Source organism: Copidosoma floridanum, unplaced genomic scaffold (assembly GCF_036245765.1).
Source record: "Copidosoma floridanum isolate Cflo_tuat_1 unplaced genomic scaffold, Cflo_Japanese_pri ptg000030l, whole genome shotgun sequence".
Lineage (NCBI taxonomy): Eukaryota > Metazoa > Arthropoda > Insecta > Hymenoptera > Encyrtidae > Copidosoma > Copidosoma floridanum.
The window spans coordinates 12,945,341-12,968,109 of record NW_028321907.1 but is presented as its reverse complement, the minus strand read 5'-3'; the positions used below and the strand labels follow the sequence as shown (position 1 = coordinate 12,968,109).

Below are 22,769 nucleotides of genomic sequence, written 5' to 3'. Positions count from 1 at the left end.
TGAGATGACGGGAAAACAATCATGCTAAAAATTAACATTTTCTTACTGTTTGTTCATATAACGTACGGTTTTTAATGTGCTTACGTTTTATTTTAAAGAACAATTAAATTTTATGTTGCTGGTTAACACCTCATTATGTTTTATGTGCTTTTTTGTGTCTAAAATTAATTCATTAATGTTCCAGTGAATGATTTTGTTTGATAACAAGATTATCCTTTAGTTATTTGACATTTTCTTGTGATTAAAATATTCATGTGATATTTATTTGTAACAACTTCTATTGATGTGGGATAGAAACTAAAGTACCCATTAGATAATTATATTTACAAGTTTTTGAGTTGATTTGAAACGTATTATTACAACAATATTAGAAGAAAAAAAAATTTTATTCAAAATATTGATTTTTTTTTTTTTATATGCACAATGACAAATGTTTTCAATGATTTAATCTTTCAATTTAGGAAAGAATCAAAACTCAGTTGAAAGCACAAAGAGCCCAGTCGAGGCTGAAAACGAGAGTGAAAATGACCATGAAAATGTCAATGAAAATGAAAGCAAAAATGAAAACGAAAGTGATAACGAAAATGATAATGACGAAGTAGAAAATGAAAACGATGACGATGATGTAGATAATGAAAATGATGATGAGTTAAAAAATGAAAGTGAAAATGTCAATGAAAACAAACTCGAAAACGATAATCAAAATGAGAAGGAAAGGTGACATTCGAGCAGCGAATACTACTCCGACGGTAATTTAATAACAAAAAGTCAAACAGTTATTGTTCGTTGCTTGAACTTAATTTTTTACTTTTTAAAATATTTGCACGTTGCTCGTACGTTTTTTTTTTTTTTTCACTCTTTTGCAAATAAATCGCAAACTGTTATAATCGTGGAATGCAGCATGAGATTTTGTATCGTCTGAATGACTTTTTGTTTTGCTTCGTTTTGCGCATACCTACATTGACGCAATAGTTTTTTTTATTTTTTATTATCTATTTATTTACAGCACTCATAAGCTAGACTGATTCTCAACTAATTATTGCAAATTTTATCCACCAAACATATTTTTATTTTTTATCTAGAACATTTTCCGTAGATTAAAACGTATGCATCTTCAACTTTTTATCATTTTACATTGATAGTACCTATTATTTCTCGGTAGTTTGTAGTGTTTATTAAGATATACTTTTACGATTTTCATACATTCAAAAAACAATTTGTAGATACTACTTATGATTTGATATTAAACAATACGTTAAATATGGCTTGATGCATGCAGTATTATACTTATCGTCTTTAGGACGTATGTGTTTGTAATACTTTTACCAACAATTTTCCCAAAAACTTTGTGCCTAATTCTTTGAAAAAGCTACACTAGAAATATTCGTCAAGTTGGTTAATGTTCTAACTATATTCCAATACATATTACACACAGTACACGTTTGAAATTTGTCAATAGCATGCTTGTACACATAAAAAACGATGAAGCATTACTTTTTACTTCACGTTTAAAAAAAAAAAAAAAAAAAAAGCACCCCACTACTTATTTCACCATTTGTTAATTATTTTTATAAAAAGTCTCGGTGTTTTATACATATTGATGTAACGAGCGCCAATTGATAACAATGATAAACGAGCATGCAAAAATCGGCATTGGCCGACAAAAACCATGATGGTAATGTAAAACACGTACACGAATATCGAGAATATACATATACGAATCTCCTGGCCGGTCGATGAAACAATCGGCAAGCAGCCCGTGTAACCTGTCTCGAATGATTAAAATTACAGATGATGAAGGTATTGCGGAATCGGGAATGTGATGAGCGCGAAAGGTTGATAGCGAGCAGCCCGAGGGAGAACGACGACAACACCGAGGAGTCGAATCTTACGCGGAAGAGGCAGAGGCGATGCAACAACAGCGGCAGACCTCCTTTCGACCATCATGGCCGTAGCGGTAGTATCGGCGAGCTGCTGAGGTCGGCGAGCTCCCAGGACATTCCGTACGACTCGTCGCCGTTGATCGGCACCGGCCGCCGACGTTTGAGCCGGTGACGGTGCAACACCGACGACGAGTTGGCAGCAGCAGAAGCGGCAAGGATGGTTGCTCCAACGAGCAACGGCAGCATTGGTAGTCTCCGTCCATTGTCGGACGTTCGCGAGGACGTTCGGATATGAGCGGTCGTTCGAGCGTAGTCGAGGAGAGCAGCTGTGTCGATTGATGTACAGGAGAATTTTTTCGGTTTGGAGGACCTTTTTTTTTTTTTTTTTTTTTTTTTTTGTTTAAGGACGTGTTTTGTGTGTTTTGTGAATATTCACCTGGTTATATACAAGGGCTTTTCACTTTTACTGTTTTTCACTACGACGATTCGAAAAATAGTTCTCCGTGTGCGATCTCAAAAGAAGCTTCCGTCTATTAGAAGAATTACATAATTGAATATGTATGTATAATCGTGCGTGTGTCTGTGTGTACCGATGCAAAAGCCTCGACTACCTCGACGATTACGTTTATTTTTTGTAAATAATTAGTTACGTTATTGTATATGCATCGAGCGACAGTTTGTTCATTTATGAACATTAGTTAGTTAGTTTTGTGATACATGAAATAAATATACATTTAATTCTATTGCTGGTAGCTCGGTCAGTCGATCGGTCAATTATCCATTGCTCAATTCGTTTTGATGTATGAAAAAAAAAAAAAAAAAAAAAAAAAAACAGAAAAAAAAAAGCTTAAGCAGTTGAGTTGGTGGTTTTATTAATGTAGAGACTAATCCGATAGACAATGGTTGATTCACAAAAATTTATGATTACGTCGCACACATATTCATCGTACAAAAGTTAATTGAGGTGACAATGAAGATCTGAACGTATCTATACAGGCTGACAAGTAATTTCTTTGCTTGTAGAAAGTATTCCAATGTGTCCTATTTTACGAGCCAATAATTAATCGCAATTGAAAAAAAAAAGGTATCTAATACGCGTAAAAAAACAAAAAAAAAAAACATGTCTGCTTAGACATGGCAACTTACTATTCCAATACTCAATACTTTCCCTTTTTTAAACATAATAAAGAGACAAATCAATGAAGTTATAAAGCCAAAACATACGAAAATCAGTGGGAACAAGAAACTCGCATCTTCGTAGGAAAATACTCTCCCTTGTATTCCCCCAACCAAACTTGAGAGCCTTGTGAGATGAAGAAACGAGTTGCCATTCTTTTGAATGAACCGAATTTTCCGTTTTCCGGCAAAAGAGAGATAATTTTTATCAAAAACACTGCGTGTAATCCGAAGCGTGTAAGTTTCTCCCGGAAAAACATGTATTAAAATCGTTGATTCTAGTTTTGTCTGTAGTTGCACGATTGTTAATATATGGCTTATCGTATTTAGGAAATCAATTATCGATTCAAAGCAAAAAACATGAGCTTCGTAAAAACACGTGTACTGCTGAAAACGCTAATTACAGAATAAGGTGCCACAGTCCTCGTTGAACGTTGTATAACATTATTAATTCTGAATTACCGACAAAGTGGGGAGAAAAGTACATGTAGTCTTTGCGAATTATTACTATCATTACTCTTTACTCTGAGACTAACCACTTGTATATGTATATAATACGTAACGTTTTTTTTTTTTTTTTTAATTTTTACATTTCTCTCTTCCGTTTTTACACTTGTCGGTTAATCCGTTTCCCCCTATTCCCTAGCGCGTAATTAGTACAAATAAGTTGTATGAATAATTAAGAAATCGGACGTTATACTTCTGCAAAGTATCGCTGTCGTTTTTTTCAATTTCACAAGAACAAGGAAATTGAAAACACACAGTTGCAAATGTCAAACACATTCTATCGAGAATTGTATTATTACTATTATTACGGTTGTTATTGTTTTTGCAGCATTTTATTACATTATATTCATTAATAACGTAATTATCGATTAAGTATTATCGAAAGAGAAGCGAATAAACAATATCATTGATATACAGAACGTACATATAATACGTCATTATTGCCATTTTTATCTCCACATACAAACGCTTGTCGGTTATATGTTATATAAATACTGTTTTCTTTAGGAGCGATAATTATTTTTTATCTTTTAAGCGCGCGAACGAGAAGAAAAAGAGAACATTGATATTCATACAGATAGACAGATAGCTTCGGGGAATTTTGCCGATTCCTGGTTGACACGAGAACTGAGAACTGTTTTTATCCATTTGAAATTCTATTTTTTCACTCTTACATTTTACATTTTAGTGGCGCAGGAAACAAGGAAACTGAACGAAATGTAGTCGCGTTTGTTGATCCACTGGGGGGTCGGTGAGCTTACATTTATATACCTTCTGGCAGCTTCTTACTTTTACCACAAAGTATATAAATACACAGATGGGTGGTGATTATCTCATAAAAACTCACTCCTTTGTGTCCAGTTTCGATCCCGTTTTTTTTTTTTAATCAATGTTGGACTAATTATTTTATTTTATTATTTTTTTTTAATGACGATTGATGTAATGACTTTTTTGGAGAATTGTACTTAAGGGAATGATACAAAAACAGTGTGCTTGTACGTGTTGAGAGCTGTAATTAATTGTGTATAAAATATTCTAAGTTCGCAGTTAAAGGAGTAAGAAAGTTACATTGTCAAGTTATAGGCCTAAAACGTGTCTATTGCCTCGGAAAGTGTAAAAGTATGTGTAAGAACAACAAAAAAATCATAGATTATTAAATTGTACATGTAAACGCGGAGCACAGATAATTCACAAATCATCGTCCGTAGGTTGATGATGTATTCCATATTTGAGTATTCAAAGTTATGTATACTTTATAGATTCAACAGTCACGATAAATTAAAAAAAAAAAAAAAAAAAAAATCAACAAATAAAAATCGTTAATATATATACATACATAAACTGGAAAATTTTCGAGAGCAATCGTACAGCAAACTCGTCGTATCCAGTATATGCTGAGCTGTATCGATTTTCTCTCACCTTTTGTTCTGTGATAATCGATGAAATTTAATTGCCTATCGATGTCCCGTTGCAGATGTGTTATCACTAGCCCATAATCGTTTTTCTAACATACGCATTACTATTATTGCCTACTCCCTTCCATAGTAAATGTTAAAGTTATAAAAACAAAACAATAATAGCGAGTTATTACTTACTGAAATACATGAACTATTATACTGTATACGTCGGCCTTTTTACGTCATCGAAAAACAAAATAGTATTTATACCGATGTACATCAAAAAACAATTTTTACTTATTTATATCACTTATTATATATATATAGATATTGTTGTAAAGCAGTTGCTGTTTGTACATTTGAAACGACGACAAAACCCTTGTTTTTTTTTTTTCCTTTTTTTTCTACATTTGTAAAGATCATTACGTAACTTGTAAAACTTTTTGACGTCTTTTTTACAACTTTATTGATGGAGCGATGTATATCGTACGAGACGACGAAACTGACATTGTGTAAATTTTCATTTGAAACCCAAAAGTCGACGAACGCGCATAATAAACATGGTGTTCTCAAGAAATGTATACTCTCGACCTTTTATTCTTGCCCTCCTCCTCCAGATAGTAACAATTTTTCATGTAGGAAAAAAAAAAAAAAAAAAAGTAAAATTACACTGATGTATTTAATAGTCGTACAAAGGCAAAAAAGATTTTTTTCGTTAGGACTGATGAAGAACACCAGCGACGACCGGGCAGGCCGAAGTTTCGAGCTCCAAATCTGACAGGGCCGAGCTCGAGGCCGACTTTGGTACAGATTTTTTGGAAGAAGCCTCCTCGGTCCCGATGCTCGTCCTCGACACGACCCCTGTTAATCACACCAATTACCGATCTCTACCAACGGTAAATTAAAACATAAGACAAAAAAAAAAAAAAAAAACTCGCCTCTCAGCTGTCCGATGATCCTCGAGAAAATACTTTTCGCGTGCTCGTCTGGCTTACCGGTCGCGTGATCGGCTTCGGCCGCCGATTTTCTTCTCGACGCCCCGCCCAGCTCTTTGGCGTCCGGGAGCCGCAGCATCCGCGTCAGCGAGTTGAACTTTTGCTTCCTCGTGAGTTGCTCTTCGCCACCGCTTACTGGCACTGCCTTACTCGCGTCCGGCTGTCGCAGATGGATGTTTCATTTTGAGCGCGATCGTGGGATACCATTGAAGGAAAAAAAAAAAAAAAAAAAAAAAAACCGCGTCTCATCTCCGAATTGCGTGCCCTGTACGAGATCGGAAATCGAAGATGGCAAGGGGTGTACCTTTTCGTCGCTCGACTTGGAATGTATTTTCAGGATCCTGCCCATTCGGTCCAAAGTGGCGCTCTTGAGACGGCGCGCGTCCCGCACCATCGACTCCGTCGTCCTCGACAGCGTGCCGCTCCTCTTGCCGCCTCCTACCCCCTGTCCTCCCGTAATCTCAATCTCCGCCTCCTCGTCGCTGCTCGACGAGTCGTCCTCGTCCTCCTTTTTTTTCTTCCACTCGATTTCCTCGATTTCGCTCTTCCTCTCCTCCTCCTTCTGCTCCGGTGCTACTGCATCTCTCTGCAGCTCCGGCCTGGGGATTTTTTTCTCTAGGGTACTTTTTTTTTTTTTTTTTTTTTTTTTTAACTGGATGCGCATGCTATTTGCAAATCGTACGATTTTCCGCGTAATCGCACGCTCATTTACTTTCGGGGGGGTTTCATTTAGGGGAAACTGGAGCTTTTTCAATGGACCCCGTATACCAATCTGAGCTTTCGAGCTTTTTTGGCGCGGATACAGGATTTTCGGGCTTTTCTACGTTTATTCTTAAACACGGGTGCACAAATGCATACACGTACCCAAAGCTCAACGGGCTGTCAAACGTGTGACTTAACCTTTTGCCTTTTTTTTTTTTTTTTTTTTTTTTCCTTTCCATGCGAACGGGCAAACGGTTGCTGTAATATTTACCACAGGTGTGGTGTGTTTTTAGCGAAACATTGCGAGGAAACGTCACATGTACAAGATTATTATTATTTTTTTTTTTTTCTTTCTTTCTTACGTGCCGTACGAATCACTGATCATTCTGCCGTGTGAGTTATCTCTCCTCCTGGATCGCCGATTGGGAATTTGCAAATTTGGTCCGTTGGATTTCCTCCTCCTCCTGTTGTGCTAAAGTATGGACTTTTTCTTTTCTTGTAATGTGCCGTTCAAACAGAAAACGTGACGGTTTATAGGCTCGAGCTCGTGTTGCCGGGCTCTCCTTTCACAAGATGTCCCGACGCTCGTTTGTTTACCGATTTCGTGGCAACTTTACTTTGGAATCCATGGACGGATTTGAATGTTGGAAGATGGCTTGGGTCGAGGTGAGGGTAAAAAAGAAAAGTAGACGTTTTGCAAAATAATCGTCGTTTTATTGAGTTTATAATTTCTCTCTCTTTTTTTTTTTTTTTTTTTTGGTTTGTTTATTTTATTTTCAACTGTCACAACAGCTTTATAAACGATTTTTCATATGTACGTAACAGATTTTTTTTTTATTGCAGCACGCGTTTCGTCGAGGATTATTCTTTGTGATAATATACATTGGTTTTTGATTATTTTGTTCATGCGTAATATTATAACTTCTTGCATACGATTTATTTATTTATTTTTTAAATTTATTTCGCGTTACTTTTGTATTATAATTTTTGATGTATTTTATCTTCACCATACTCTCGAAGGTACAAAAAAATGATAGCAATAACAAAAGATTTTTGTCATGTGACTTTGTTCGTTGATGTGTTGGAAAAAAAAAAGTCCGAAACGGTAAATCAATATTCTTACGAAACTGTGATTTTCTCGGTGGCTAAAAGTCACACAAGAACTCAGAAATACTTTTAGTTAAAATCAGTCTTTCTCGTAATAACCACGCATAGCGTTTTTTTTTAATTTCCCCCAATAGATGTAACAAATGATACAACAATGAAGATCCTGGCTAAACGAGCTTAGTATATATACTGCTGGTATAAAGTTTCTATTAGGCACCTAATGATGAAAAAAAAGAAAAAAAAAATCATCCGTCCTAATCATACATGATATATATGTATGTATATATGTAATATTGTCCCTGCACACTTTGCAAACAAATAACAGAGTTATTTTTTTTTTCATCATCACTGAACAATAGTACAAATCGACACTCTGGCGTGCATCTGCACCAATCATCAATGGGACGCCGAGCCCATCGGGGGATCCTGCCACTTGAATTCCTCCTGGTAGGTGACGTAGACCATCCAGTAGAGGACTATGAGAAGGGTGAACGAGGCCGGAAACACGACCCGGGCCGCCCTGTCGATGTGCGAGACGCTGTTTATGTACCTCTCGATCCTCTCGCCGTGCTTGCGACAGCCGTCCGCGGCCTCGCGCTGCCGACGTTTTCTGTACACATGCCGGTACGAGTACACTTTACTTGTTTACTCGATTTTTCAAACTTTTTTTTTTTTTTTTTTTTTTTTTTTTTTGTTATAATTAATTGATGATTCATTGTAAAAGCAGGTAGCGAAGAGTATGAAGAACCCTTTTGCAGACTTGGGCAATGATTTTTTTCAATTTTATGGAAGATATAACTTTTTTTTTTTTTTATTTAATTACTAGTTGTAAGACAGTGCATCACAAAATTTTGCCCGGAGATTCGCAATAGTGTTGAAGTATTTTATTTTAACTTCTGCTTTAAAAGTAAACTCTAACATCTTGAATGTGTGTTTACTTGACTGCCAGAGAAAAAAAGTTATTTCAATAAAAAAAGGACGTTTTATTAGGGAAAAAAAAAAAAAAAAAAATGTGATCGAGTCTGTAAATTACATACAGCTGCCGGACGAATTATGAAAAACCCGAAAACATTTTCCAATTATTTTCGCTGCATCCGTAACGCGCCGGTGCATGGCGCGCTGATTGAAACCTTGCCTCGGCAGATCTCGTGATTATTCCAAAAGTTCGCGACGGAATTTTCGAATAGTTGGAGAAAACGTTGTGTTTCTTCTTGTTTTTTCACCGCATCGAGCGAAACTTCCGACACCTCGTTTGCATTTAAATTGACAATCGCCAAGTCGCGCGTACAGCAAGTATCTTAAATACCGTGACTATAATATGTCGAGGGAGAAGAAAAAAAAAGGTGCAAACCTGAAAGCCATGTCACCCACGAGGCAGTAAAAGAACTGCCGCCACTTGGGCAACCAGAGCTCGGTCTGCGTCTGTCTCTCCATCGTCGAGGGCTTGCTGCCCAACGCAATGGCCATCGAGCACCTGTTGTCCGGCAGGCTGTGCACTTGATCCTGCACCACAATATACCAGACGATTTAAAAATTATTCAGGGGATCAAGCGTAAAAAAGTGAACATTTAAATAGTTAACGGGATTCGCGTACGCGTGCATATTGCAGCGATGAAATGAAAAAAAAAAAAAGAAAAAAGTAGGCTAACACGAATGAAAAGCAATTCTGCCATTAACAAAGTTTCCGGCGATTCAGCGAAATGTAGGGCTCGCGAGTCGCTTAATTAATTGAAAAAAAAGGACTCGTGGTATGAACGAAGAAGGGGCTAGGGGAAGGGAGTGCGAAAAATCCTTGGGCCCGCTAAAAAGTTCATCGCTTCACGGAGCAAAAAAAAAAAACAAAAAAAGAAAAAGAAACAAAAGCCCCCCCGTGCGTGTTTATCCGATTCCGTCCCCCATCCGTCCGCGAGCGTTAATCTCGAGTGAAGTCACGCGAGTGCAAAAAACAACGACAGCACCAGAGGAAATCTCCCCCCTAGCATCATCTCTTTCCTATACTTTTATTTAGCAGCTCGCGCTCGGGGATTAATTACGCCCCTAGAGGGAGGCGGGAGATATCGCAGGCACACTTTGCTGCATATAAAGAGCGTGTTTGTGTCTCGGGATTAACGAAACGTGCGAACGATACGACCGATGGCTTGCCAGATCGTCCCGGGGTTTCAAGTACCTATACATACAGAGGTATAGTGGATAAGCTAACGAGTTTTTTCCCTACAACACCTCCCGCGCTCTCGTTGCGCCTCATACCTTCCTACGTATTTCCGGGAATCGGGATAATGTGCGAGGGACGCGTTATTTTTTTCGGGAAGGCCTCGAGGGACCCCGATTTCTTCGCTCGATCGGGGGAATTTAATCAAACTTTTGCCCACCGAGTGTCACACGCATCCATACAATGCGGAAAGTTTAATGCGCGGTACACGATATACCCGTCGGATCCGCGTCATTCGTGGGGATGCCATATCTGTGACTGTTAGGTGGGGGGGGGGGGACAAAAAAATTATTGTTTGTTCAACAAAACAATGGGAAAACTTGATCCCTCGAAGCTCCCTTAGTTCAATCCCTTTAGGTTTGGAAGGGTATGCAGCTGGCCGGAAGGAGCGCGTGCCTCGCGGCAACCAGTGCAAAAGCAAGCCATCACGAGCAGTCGATCGTATAGGGACAAACCAAAGCGGTGGAAAAAAAAAAAATGATTAAAAATAAGACGAACAAACAATAAAAAGGACAATAGAAAAGCTCACGTTGTAGAGAGCGCAGAAAAGGGAAGAGCCGCGTCGCCTGGAGGTTGCTGTCGTCGTCGTGACGCCGCTGGTGTCCGGCGATTGTAGTAGCTGCTGTTGCTGGTGATGGCGATGGTGGTGGTGGTGGTGGTGATGCGAGCAGACAGATGCCACGGGCCGGCCTAAGTACTCGTCCTTGTCCGAGTCGACGCCACCACCACTCGAGCCGATGTCCTCCCACTCGGTGTCGTCTTCCTCCTCCTCCTCCTCCTCCTCCTCGTTTTCCATGAACTCCTCCTCGATCGGGAACTCGCCGCTACCCACCTGTCGACATACATGTACATCCAAGCTTTTCTTTTCAGTGTTTTTTTTTTTCTCTGTATTTTTTCCTTGACGAGCTTTGGATTCGACGTGAAAAGGAGTTTTGTCCTCTAATTGGAAATCAGTTTGGTAAATAAACTCGTGGAACCGCAAGGTCTCCTTAATTAGCACGATGCAACTACATTATACCGCACACCCCCGTGTGTCGACTTTTGCCTTAGATTTTATGCGCGGCTGTTTTATTTACTCGCGAAGAAAAAAAAAAAAAATTCCTTTCGGTTAATCTTTGGTCGGATCGTCGTGTGCATCGAGTGAAAGGAGTATTCACGGGGATGGAAAGAAAAGCCGCCGCGCGTCCGAGAACTTTTTTTTCCCTCCGCTCTTTGGACGAATAAAGAAGGATAAGAGAGGCCTCGCTACTCGTGTTTGTTAAAAATAGGCGTGTATTTTTTTCGAAAAATGTTTTTTTTCCCCTCTTCCCTTTGGACGAATCTAAAAAAGCCACTATCGGATTTAGAGAGCTTGCAAGCTCGAATTTTTTGAATAAATCTGATACATCTCTACCTCTGTTTCGTTTTTTATTTATTTTTTTTTTTTTTTGTATGAACAAAACGTTTTTAAAAAATTGGATTTAAAATTGTTTTTTTTTCGCCTCTGGGTGCAATGAGGGAAAAAGGCCGTGAACTATTTTGTTAATTTTGTGGCCTATTCTCGATTCTTGAATGTGCCTATTGAGCGATTGCACATTCTCTTTTGGTTTTGTCCTTCACAGTCCATAGTAAATTACAACCATTCAACTTTTTTTGTCATAATGTGTCAGAAGCTTTGAAGAAAAAAATTAAGGGAAAAAATTCCTCCTAGAGCGTATGTATAGAGTAAGCAAACAGACAAGTATACGCACAAGGGTATGCTTTACAAAAGAGAATAATTGTTCCTTACCAAAATTTACGTAACTGAAATCTTATTCATTGTTAAATTGAAAAAAAAACAGCTATTCTCTTTTTGCATTATTGACGAGCTTCGACGAAGCGATAATTAAATGAAAGACGAGCATAGAGCGTTACCATCCCAGGCAAAAACGTGTAAGAGACCTTTTTGGCTTATTTGAATTTTTCATTTCTGTATTTGATAGAATTATTAAAAACTCGTTACCAAAGCCTAAAAGGCTTTTTCCCGTTTGCAAGTGCCACCAAGTTATAAAGAATATGTAGGTGTAGTTGTTAAAAAAAAAATCATTTCCTCCATATATATATACGTATAGAATACAACAGCCTCATCTTCTGTAACTACGTCTCTAATAAACATCCTGTTCAACTTTGATAAAAAAAAATACAATCTGCATATAGATGCCATTACCACCAATCAAATATCCCTACACGTTTTTGTTTTTTTTGTTTTTTTTTTTTTTTTCCATCCAATTCACACACGAATCATTATAAACGGTAGTTTACATAGCCTGCAACCAAAGACCATATAGTCGTTTGGTAAACTGCGCCTTCAAACTCCTCGAAAGGACTTAGGCATCTAACGAAACTTGAATCGAATTACAAGCCATCCTCTCGCGCTGTGCCGAAAGTTCCCAAAGAGCAAACTTTGCCGATTCGCCTCGCGATGCTTTGTCGGCTCAGCTTCAAACTGACCACATGCACCATCTTGTCTATATATACTTACTCCTTGCACCAAAACCCAGTCATCATGGCCCAACTTACCCACTATGCAGGTTACATGTATGTATACCTATCGTGCATCATTTCAGTCAATCTTGCAATATTAACCCGGTGACCCATACCTAAATACGCGTAAATTGTGATGGATACGCCTGTAATGTGTAAAAATATATAAGTACGATACGCACTGACCTGATTCACCAAAACACTCGCAGCTTCGTGAAGTAATGTGTTACCAAGTTTTTATTTTTGTTTTTTTCCTCCTCGCGGGTTATTTGGCGCGCATCATTGTCGTACACCCATCACAGGGTGCGGTTCAGTTGGCCAAGCGTACCTTATACACCTATACCTATACACTTAACGAGCGCAGTTACGTGGTATACACCCCAATGATTTTCGTAGCCCGAAATCGAGGGGAATTTTTCATTGTCGTAACAAGGATGAGAAAGGATGTGCCCGTCTCTTTTTTTTCTTTTTTTCTTCTTCCCCCCTCGAGTGGTCGGATTTACGCCGTGTTTTGGATTTCCCGGAAATTAATTGCTTTATTATTTCGCAAAGTGATTTATGCGGCTTGGGTTGCGCGAAGCAGTTTTTTTTTTTTTTTCGTCTACATCCAATGTAGAAACACGAGTATCCTGCGGGTTGTTGATTTTTGTTGGTTTTTCTTTTTTCCACTTTAAAAGCTTACCTTCGTGAAATAGTGCACACCAGCAAACTCCAAAAGGGTGGCGATGCAGTAGCCGAAGCTCATGAGGAGGAACCAGTCGAGGGCCGTGGCGTACTTGACTTTCGGCAGGTCCTTCCTCGAGTCCAAACTAATCGTGGACAGAGTCAGTACGGTAGTGATGCCTGAAAAGTAATTGACGCATGAGTGTTGCGACGCGCCGGAGACACGCTTATCGGTGTAGGAGTGCGAAAATTTGTGCATACCCAGGCCAACGCGGTCGCTCGTCGCCTCCCGGTGAATCCAAAAGGACACCCAGCTCAGCACCACGATAAGGACGCAGGGGACGTATACCTTTTTTTGCAGTGCGTGTGAGAAATTGAAAACAAAAATAAATAAAACTCGAATCATTTTAACACTGTATTTTTGCTAAAAAAAAAAAAAAAAAAAAAAAAAATCAACGAGGACGACTCACTTGGATCAGGAAATACCCGGTGTGTCGTTGCAGATTAAAGGAGACCTGGAGCACCGAGAACTCACCGTCGCGTCTGACGAAAGTGAGATTGCGATACGGGTAGCCCATGAGATCGAACTGGGACAGGGCCTGTCGTGAATTCATTGTATACAGGCATACATTTTATATGAAAAAAAAAATAAAAATAAAAAAAAAATAATAATAATAATAAAATAAATATCATTTACCATGCCTGGAACAAAGTTAACGCTCGAGTTGTCCTGCCACTCGTACACCAGCTGGCCGGATGTGTACGCGTCTGATGGGCGCAGCGATGAAAAGTTTCAAGTTTTATGTTGAAATCATACGTATATAGGTATATGGATATTTTGTCGTCGTGCAGTGCGTTAATTACGAACGAATATATGTACGTGTATTACTTTGCGTGGCATGTGGGCTCTGTTTGGATTTTTTTTTCACGCTCACGCAAAACATCTAGTTGTATTCGCATATTGGAACGTACAAGCGAAACTCCAACAGCCAAACTGATGTAGCGTATAACAATGCAACAGTGCACACCTATTCACACACATAGTACGTTCCATTGTTTGCTCGTCTATCTATGTATGAAAACAATATCAAAATTACGTTTACTCTAATTTAATGTGTACCTATGTACAGTTAAACTAAACGTTAAAAGCTACACGAGTGCCCATCACTTTGGGCAAATCTTCGTGCTTATGTATATACACAGACGTTGAACAACGAGAAAGCAATCAAAGTAAAGCTCATATAATGCGCGCACGATGTTAAATCAAAACTGTGTGTAACAAAAGATCCGACGTGCATTTGGCATATGTAATAGCAGCTACGCTTCTTCTCCGGCTTGAAATTCAAATGCGTGCATGGATTATGAGAAAAAAGTTTGAGTGAGATGCGCAAACCTATGTACACTTGCATCGGGTAGTAGCATATACAGGAAAATAATAAGAGAGAGAGAGAGAGAGAGAAAGAGAGAGAGAGACTTTGTTGTATACATCATGTTTAAGAAGTTTGCACAGGTACACAAGGGGGAAGTGGTTGAAATTCATTCAGGTGGAAAGTTTGATGACACCCTCGTGGCTTTTTTGAAACGTACAACTAATACGCACGTTTACCTATTCATTTTTTATTTCGCCTCGTGACCGAACTTTTACAACACCAAACGCAAACTCTCGAGAGAAAAATAGCCGATAATCCATAAAGTCGGGCGGGCTTAATCGACGATACACGCCGGGAAGAGAGATAACTTTTTTCATTACGCGCCTTCGAGTGCGGGCCTTAGCTCTATATGCAGGGGTGTACGAAGAATACATTTGGATCTGTAGCAACTTTTAATTAGTAGTCACCGGGTGGAAGTCGACCCCCAACCCCCGAACCCCTGGTCATTGTAACAGTCTCCCTTTTTCTTTGGAACGAGGCACGAGCTCCCCTGATTGTGTACATGTATACGATAAAGGGGGAGGGAAGGAAAAGAGAGCGCGACCAAGATGAAAAACAGTGGCGAGGATTTAAGTTTTCGCTGGTTGTTCCAGAAACAATTAGTTCCTCCCAATTACTGAAACGAGAGCGGGAGTCAACTTTTTTTTTTTTTTTTTTTTCTTCACTCGAGAGAATCGTCCAAGGAGTGGAAATTGTCCGCTAAACGACACGTGTACGTGTGTCGTGCTGCACCATAGTGACCGGCGCGTATAGAAACATAACAATCCTCGAGGAGAGAAAAGAAAAAAAGAAAAAGTTATTTATAGGGGAACGCGGAGTCGTTAGCGAGCCACTTAATTTTTCGAGACACGCATAGGTGCATATACACAGGACCGTCGTCGCGCTCCCGTTGCTTCAAGTTTTCTCTCTCTCTCTCTCGCTTTTCTCAAAACAATTTCATATAGTGCGGAGACTCACAGCTTCCGAGAATCAGGGGACAAGATTGCCGGTCCATCGGGAAATTCCTCAGGTCCATCGTGCACTTCGCCTTGATGGTCAGTCTGCGTGTTCATCGAGACGTTCTCTCTTGAAAAATGGGACTCAGGCATTGCCAGCACACGAACGTGTACGCGTGACACGGGACTTTTTCTCTCTTTCTTTCTTTTATTTTTTTTTTTCTTTGTTTTTCTTTTTTTTTTTTTTTCTTTTTTTTTATTTATCTTTCTTTCATTTAACGAGGACGAAAAGTAGGTACACGCAGTTGGTTGGGAGGAAAGGAAACAATAACAAGGCTGGTAAAAGGAGTCGTGGGAAATGTACTACAAATATATGCTCTTTTTAATTGTCTTTAAAGTTAAGATGAAATTTGTTCGATTGGATGGAAATTAAATGGAGGATACGTTTTTTCTTTCCGTTTCCATTGGTTCGTTAAAACAGTTTTTGAATAGAAAAGAATCTTGAATTTATTTTCAGATAATTGCTTGGAGACAAAATTAGATCACCTTTAAATGTAGTAAAGTTTAGTACCTCCTTTTAATATTAAATTCAATTGCACGTAGTGCTGATGCAATGTCTATGCAATTTTTTTATGCATTTCTCTTCTTCCATTGAAATAAATTATATATGAAAGCAGATCCCTTTTTTTTTTGGTTACACACGAGAAAATAAAGACGGAAAGGGAGGCATCGGGTTTTCTCGCGGTATATTCTTCTTTACTATTTATTACTTATTCAGGAACGTGTCGCTATTTTCCGAGATTTTGGAAAAATCGTGAAAATACATCGTGCAAAGTATATTATTCCCCGCAGCCATAGAAAGTGCACTTTCCGGGCAAAGTAAAATAAGATTAGTCGACCAAAAGTGCATCTCGTTTTTTCGCTCACGTGTAACACCTTTTTTACTCTTTCGGTGATAAAAAATTTTAGTCGAAATGTATTTGAAAAAATACCGAGAAGGAAGCAAAGGAAGAAAAAAAAAAATAACATGTATAGTTACACAGCTGCACGGTAAAAGTATGTTGGAAGGGATGACCTTTTCTGAGCTGAAAGTTAAAATAGGGGGATGCGAGGGAAAAAAAAAAAAAAAACCACAAACCTCATAGAGTAGAGGATGTCGCCTTCTTGAGTGATGCGCAGCAATTTGTTGGGCACGGTAATGGTGTGGACGTAGCTGTGCTTGCCGTTGTAAAAGTAAGTGTCGGGCCGCCAGATCCTCTCGAGCATCTTGATGCTCAGGCTGAGCGACTTTATCGGACCCAGGAAGCTGAGACGCGAGTCGCGCCACGACTGACGGAAGTAGCAGTCCATCGAGTAGTCCTGTGAATGGATTTTTTTTTTTTTTTTTTTTTTTTTTTTTTTCAATCTCTTTATCGTACTCATACGTGCAGCTTCGAATGTAAGTGCAATGACAAAACATGCACTCCTTCGAGATAAAATTGAACAAAATGGCTCATCATCCGAAACATGAAATATTAAAAGTGAATGTGTATATTATATTACATTACGTCCCATAGCTTGACGCGATCAAACTATACGTACAACGCAGTGCAGTGTCAACTTCATTAACGCAAATGCGGGGCTGAAAAATGTATAGCGAGACTACGAGAGTCCGTGCGCCCTCCTTTGTCCCGTTTCCGTTTTCGAAATTAATCTCAAAAAACCAAACATGCCCCCCCCCCCTAATTAAAATTCATTCGAAAACGATCCAGCCTTCATCCCATGAAAAATCTCTTTAGCACCCAATTAACGTCACCTCGATCCGAAAAAAAGGGGAAGAAAAAAAAAATCCACCCTCGGTCAACTATTTAATCGACGCCGATATCAATCGTTTGGAAGATACCGGGGCACACACACAAGTGCCCCAGGGGTAGAGGTGTCCCGGTGCATTTTTCGCGTCCAAGTATTTCGACAGCGCGGCGGTGGCCCGAGCCGAGCATTAATCTGCAAGCCGCAAGCATCCCTCCCTACCTCTCTACAACCCCCCACTGACGTAACCCACTGCTCGAGGGTATACCCGCGACAGATCCCTTGCGACCTTACACCAACTCCTCTTCACGTCCATGTATATTAAATACACTCTGCGTGGGTGTGTGTGGCTCGTACAGCGTTGACTAGTTGACAGCCAGCCAGCCATGCCTCGTCGGACGCGTACTTATATATATGTACGGAATTGTTCAACTTGACGAGTCTATCTTGATTTTCGGGCAATTAATGCCGAGCTGCTTATTACTTATACATACTCTTATGATTATTTGAAGCAAGAAAATCAACTATATTCTCTCGCTGTTTATATTTCGTTTGGCAAGTTGTGGAAGTGTATTTTACGTGTTTATAGGTACTGGTGGTGGTACAATACAATATTATATATAGATGTACATATGTATGGGAATCACTAACCATGTCGAGCTCCGAGATGGGTCCCATGCTGCGTATGTAAATGTTTGTCTTGACTACTGTTGGCACTCCTGCGAATTAAACGCAATTCAATGGTTATTGCTGTATCTGTACAGCAAAAAAAAAAAAAAAAAAAAAAAAAAAAAATGATAATTATATTAACATCATAGTAGCCCTAAAAAAAATCGTGTAGGTACGTATATAATCTGTCAATTGGATATGTCAAACGGCACATACACGCGGGAAAAATATACCCACAAACAATGAAATTCATCCCCGCAGTGAGAGCACACACACGTCAAAACTCTCCTCGGTCATTCGTGTTTTTAACGCGACGACGAACAAAAAGAAAAAAAGCAAAAAAAAAAAAAAAACCAAATGCACCGAACGTGACTCACAAAAGGTATACATATACAGACCGGGCCCGCTTGTGTGTGTGTTTTTTTTTTTGTTTTTTTTTTATTTTTTATTTTTTCGCAGTAAAGGCACCCGAGGCGGGTCGCAGAGACCGATGTCGGAAAAGCCGATAGATGGACCAGGTACGTATACGCGCGGTGTATATAAAAGAGAGATCGCGTAATGGAATTTTCGGAGGAGCTGGCCGACGTCCAACGTTCTACGGCGTACCCGCGCCTAATCTCCGTATTGAGCGCACATGTGTGTACACGTGTGTAGGAGGCATGTCGGCGGATCGCTATTCAGCGCCGATTATATCGCGACGAAGTGACGGATGCTACCTCGAGAGTACACCCGTTGATGCTTGTCGGTGGACTTTTTTTTTTTTTTTTTTTTTTTTTTTCTTTATTTTTAGTTGCCCCGTGAGATTTTTCGTTTCGCTAAACAATCTAGCTTCAATGGAATTTATCTTGCTTCCCGTATTAGCCGCGGCTATACTATCGACGGCATAGCCAAGGGAACAAAAGGCCAATCGACAATGCCAAACGAAGGAGCGGAATAATAAATTGTTAGTTTTTTATTTACCACGTGCAGGTATTGTATAAGCGCGATCTCGAGCTTTTGCAAATAAACGAGGAAAGACAATAACGACGAACGTCACGAGCGCACTTTGCTTTTTGGTCTCCATACGTATAACCGTTTTTCTTGTCGGCACCAACTTTTTCATTTGGCCGGAAAGCAGAAAAAAAAAAACCAAACAAACAAACAAACAAACAAAAAAACAGTAGAAAGAGAGAGGGGTAGTAAAGTTTTTCGGTGGGTACACCTTTTTTTTTCTCTCCGTTTGCCATGCAGTTGTGGAAATGGTCAAAGTTGCCGGCTATGGCTCTCTGTCTCTACTGTCCGATGCCCGAGTGCTCTAGTTGTTGGGTTTTCGAGATTTTTCGGGGATGTAAAATTAGCTCTCTTTGTTAACTATTGTTGTTGTTGTTTAATTTAACGTGCATCACTCGCCCATTTTGTATGGAGACCCGAAAAAACAGTTTGCTCGTTACCTGTTAATTAAGCTACCGTTTTCGCGATAAACATTGACCTGCAATTGATCAATCGGTAAACATACCACATTAATTGATTCAAAACATTGATGATCCGGCTCTTTTTTTTTTTTTTCGTGATTACTTTCATTGAAAAAAAAAAAAAAAAAAAAAAGGTGCGATGTTCGATAATTTACTTTGGTACGGTATGCATTGAAATTGATTGAATCAATTACGTGCATAGGAAAGAAATTTGCATCAAGAGGCCGGAGCAATTATCGAGCCGCGCCCTCATCCGGAAAAGTATAATAAAAGCCGCTACCGATTGTTTGCCGCTCGATGAACTTGATCGGTTTTCAATGAAAAAACAATTATCGCCACGTTGAAAAAAAAAAAAGCAGGGACTTTGATATCAAGGGTACATCGTACATCAATTATCGGTAATCATTCGAGTGTCTACCGTATCGTCAAAACATGGCCATCAAGTTGTACGGTTTATCATTTCGTGATGGAAAAAACACTGCAGCTGTAAGAGTATTTTCTTTTTTTTTTTTTTTTCATCTCCACGAGAGTCACCGACACGCGTCGACTCCGATACACCTGCTATTGGCCAACTTCTCGAGCCCTCCCATTGTCATCGTACATATAGGTATCTCAAATCTAAGAGCTCGGTAAAAGAGGCGGGGGAAAAAAAAACTTTTGGTTTTATCGGGAAAAACTTTTTGCTCGACGGAATAGCGGCCCATACGAGCTGTAAATAGATAAGAAGCCCCTCACCTTGTCCGTGAGTGGGCAGTTGGCTGTTCTCGTAGTTCATCAGCAGGTTCTCCAGTACCATGGTTATGTTGCGCAACACCACGTCGTTCAGGCCCGCGCCTCGTACCGCCCGACCGATCGTGGCGGCCGCCGTCACGTTGAGCAGGCCCATCGAGCTGCCGGTCCGGTTTCTACCGCCGAGGCTGCCGCTTGCCCACAATACGGCTGCCAGTCTGTAAATTTCGGGATGTATAGGAGCAATAAATTCTGAAAGTGCAAAAAATAAAATAAAAATAAAAAAAGCTAAGCCATCCCACTCCTATTTTATTTTTTTTAGATGGGGAGTGAAGCGTATTTCTTGGCTGTTTGTTTTACAATGAATGGCTTTAAAATGAAGTTCGATACGCTCCAATAGTTACACGCCAGTCAAATCGTATTCCGGGCGAGTATATATGGAGTTATAAGTACAATTTTCCTTTGTTTTGGGGTCAATGTTTTCCCAACGCATCATATTCGATATCCCAGAGAAAGACCTCATTTCGTCCCGAACCCTCTTTACACTCCGATGTTTGCGAGCCAAAAAAAAAAGTTGACTCCTCAAAGCTGGGCCAACGGGGGAAAATATTTTTTAGCATCGGAGCCTTGGGAACGAGGTAGAGCAAAGGGATGCATATATGCATATATGCACCGCCGATTTCCTATAGGAAATCGGCGGTGCAGGGGGGGGGGAGGAAAGAAAGTAGGATTTCAAAAGCCAACGCGATTTTTCGTGCTGGCTGATCCCAGGGAATAAACTACATTATATAGTGTGCCTTCGATGTTAACTCGTTGGAATCCGTGGATGAGTACACTCGCTCGAACGTTATAGATGTGGTGTTTGCACGCCCATCGAGGGATCGATTGTGGTGTATCAGCGGTTGATGCTGTACAGAGAAGCAAAAAGTCACACCTAATTCTGATGGTATGAAGCATCATTCGGATGTTATGTACAATGCAAACAGTTAGCCGTCGTGCGAGGATGTACATACAAAGGATTTGAATTAACGTGTTACCCGTGGCGGGAGGACTGTAAACTTTGAAGTGGAGGTAACGCGTGGCCATGAGTGAGAGAGCCAAAAGAGAGTAGTGTACAGGTATGAGGATCCAACGAGAGTTATGTAGGAGCTATGCACAAAATACCTACCAGATGCGCGCATGCAGTGTAGGCACAAGGAACGCGGCAGTGCCGCTGCTTTGCATGTCATAGCTCTAGTTACAAAGATACTGCACGAAGGCACGTGTGCCCTGTTGTGTGGAATTTTTTTTTGTACTTATCAACAACTCCTCAATGCCATGTATATGTGGTGTGTGTTAAGTATAAATACCTTTGAATAGAGAAATAACTATACACTGAAATACAAAAAACAAACGACCAATCGCATATACAACTGTAAGCTAGAATAGCCACGACAAAAGTAGTCGTGAGGGTGAGAAGCGCAAGTGAGGAACACAATTCCAAGGCCTGAATTGTATTGGGGTATGCAATTAACATATCTTGCGTATCACGTGAAAAACACGAAAACAAAAATTGTTGTACCTCATGTTGAGGCAGTTACTTTGGTACAGTTAACGACAAATTTTTTCGTTTCAAGATCCTTTTGCTTCGAGAAGAAGTATACGTACTATCAAGATTTAGAAAGCTGTATGTAAAGTTTAGATTGTCTTCGATCCATAGGGTAAATATTCCCATAATGTGATAATCTGGAGTATTGCGACAAAAGTAAATTTTCTAGTGAATTTTCAATTTAATTTCAGGATTTTTTGGGACGAAGGTGGACGACGACGACGTCAATTCTTAGAAAAAAAGGTTAGTAACTTGAGGACGTTCAATTAAATTTTTCCTTGGACGCAGCACCTCGTAAAGTAAACAAATTGTGCACTACACGAAGTAACTGGTGGTCGTGGTTTTCTTAGCAGCGCCAAACTCAACCATCCCGTACTCAATAGCCAAACTCGAAGATGTGCGGTATTTATTTCAACGGGTGACATATACGTTCGAGCAAACAAAATAAGTGTACATTCAGCAGGATAAACGATAAACTTGGACAACAATTGCGTCAAATTTGTAAAAATTTACGCAAGATGGTAAAAAAAACCAAGTTATAAAATCGACGAAAGCCATGAGAGTAAGGTAGCGGGAAATAAAAAAAAAAAAAAGATCAAAGAGTGTGGTTGCACACATACAGCTGTGATTTTTTTTCTCTGACAGCCATCATCCCACTGCATAAACACAGGTGGCAAAAATTAATACTGGAAACTGCTCGTTGGGGCATAAGTTTGCATTTTGACTCGTACTCGCGGAAGAAGCGCCTCGCTGACGCACTCGCGTTTTAGTGGGAGTGGGAGGGAGGCGCTGGTCGTACCACTACGGGGGGTGAGGATTAAATTTCAATCGGTGGCTGTCTGTGTGTACAAGGGATAGATTCACGAACATCCGTATGAGGCTTTAGGAGGAAGAGGGAGGATCTCGTTATGTGTGCAAGCTATCACTTTTTTTTTTTTTTTTTTTTTTTTTCATTGAATTACCAACTCTGGCGTTTTTTTTCTTTTTGTAGTGGACGAATGGACGCCCTGGTTAATGGGCAAGCAGTCGAATTTAAAA

General features: G+C 39.7%; 2 protein-coding genes across 4 annotated transcripts in view; one reads left to right on the top strand and one right to left on the bottom strand.

The window, feature by feature from the left end:
• Nucleotides 1–2,275, top strand: part of Ptp10D (Protein tyrosine phosphatase 10D) — a 40,292-nt gene extending 38,017 nt beyond the window's left edge. For 2 of the 3 annotated variants that reach the window (XM_089596977.1, XM_089596976.1), the window contains 2 exons: nucleotides 462–749; nucleotides 1,792–2,275. In XM_089596977.1, the coding sequence (XP_089453103.1) occupies nucleotides 462–721 (260 nt within the window). In that variant the 3' untranslated portion in view covers nucleotides 722–749; nucleotides 1,792–2,275. The remainder of the gene's footprint in view (nucleotides 1–461; nucleotides 750–1,791) is intronic. The other variant, XM_089596978.1, reaches the window with a different exon arrangement.
• Nucleotides 2,276–8,085: 5,810 nt separating this feature from the next.
• LOC106642698 (gamma-aminobutyric acid receptor subunit alpha-6) lies at nucleotides 8,086–21,709 on the bottom strand. Its single transcript, XM_089596486.1, has 12 exons — nucleotides 21,705–21,709; nucleotides 20,150–20,361; nucleotides 17,946–18,013; nucleotides 16,645–16,865; nucleotides 15,529–15,611; nucleotides 13,839–13,909; nucleotides 13,612–13,740; nucleotides 13,403–13,490; nucleotides 13,161–13,321; nucleotides 10,506–10,808; nucleotides 9,119–9,270; nucleotides 8,086–8,377 (listed from the first exon to the last, which is right to left on the bottom strand). The coding sequence occupies exons 1-12, from the start codon at nucleotides 21,707–21,709 to the stop codon at nucleotides 8,164–8,166; spliced, it is 1,707 nt and encodes a 568-aa protein (XP_089452612.1). The 3' UTR covers nucleotides 8,086–8,163.
• Between the last annotated feature and the right edge of the window lie 1,060 nt (nucleotides 21,710–22,769).

What these genes read in the sequence shown, in the direction of transcription:
- LOC106642698 (XM_089596486.1), bottom strand. An exon ending in GAGCGACCGCGTTGGCCTGG is followed by an intron (nt 13,322 to 13,402) that starts GTATGCACAAAT and finishes ATTACTTTTCAG; the next exon opens with GCATCACTACCGTACTGACT. An exon ending in GTGGGTGACATGGCTTTCAG is followed by an intron (nt 8,378 to 9,118) that starts GTTTGCACCTTT and finishes GCATGTGTACAG; the next exon opens with AAAACGTCGGCAGCGCGAGG.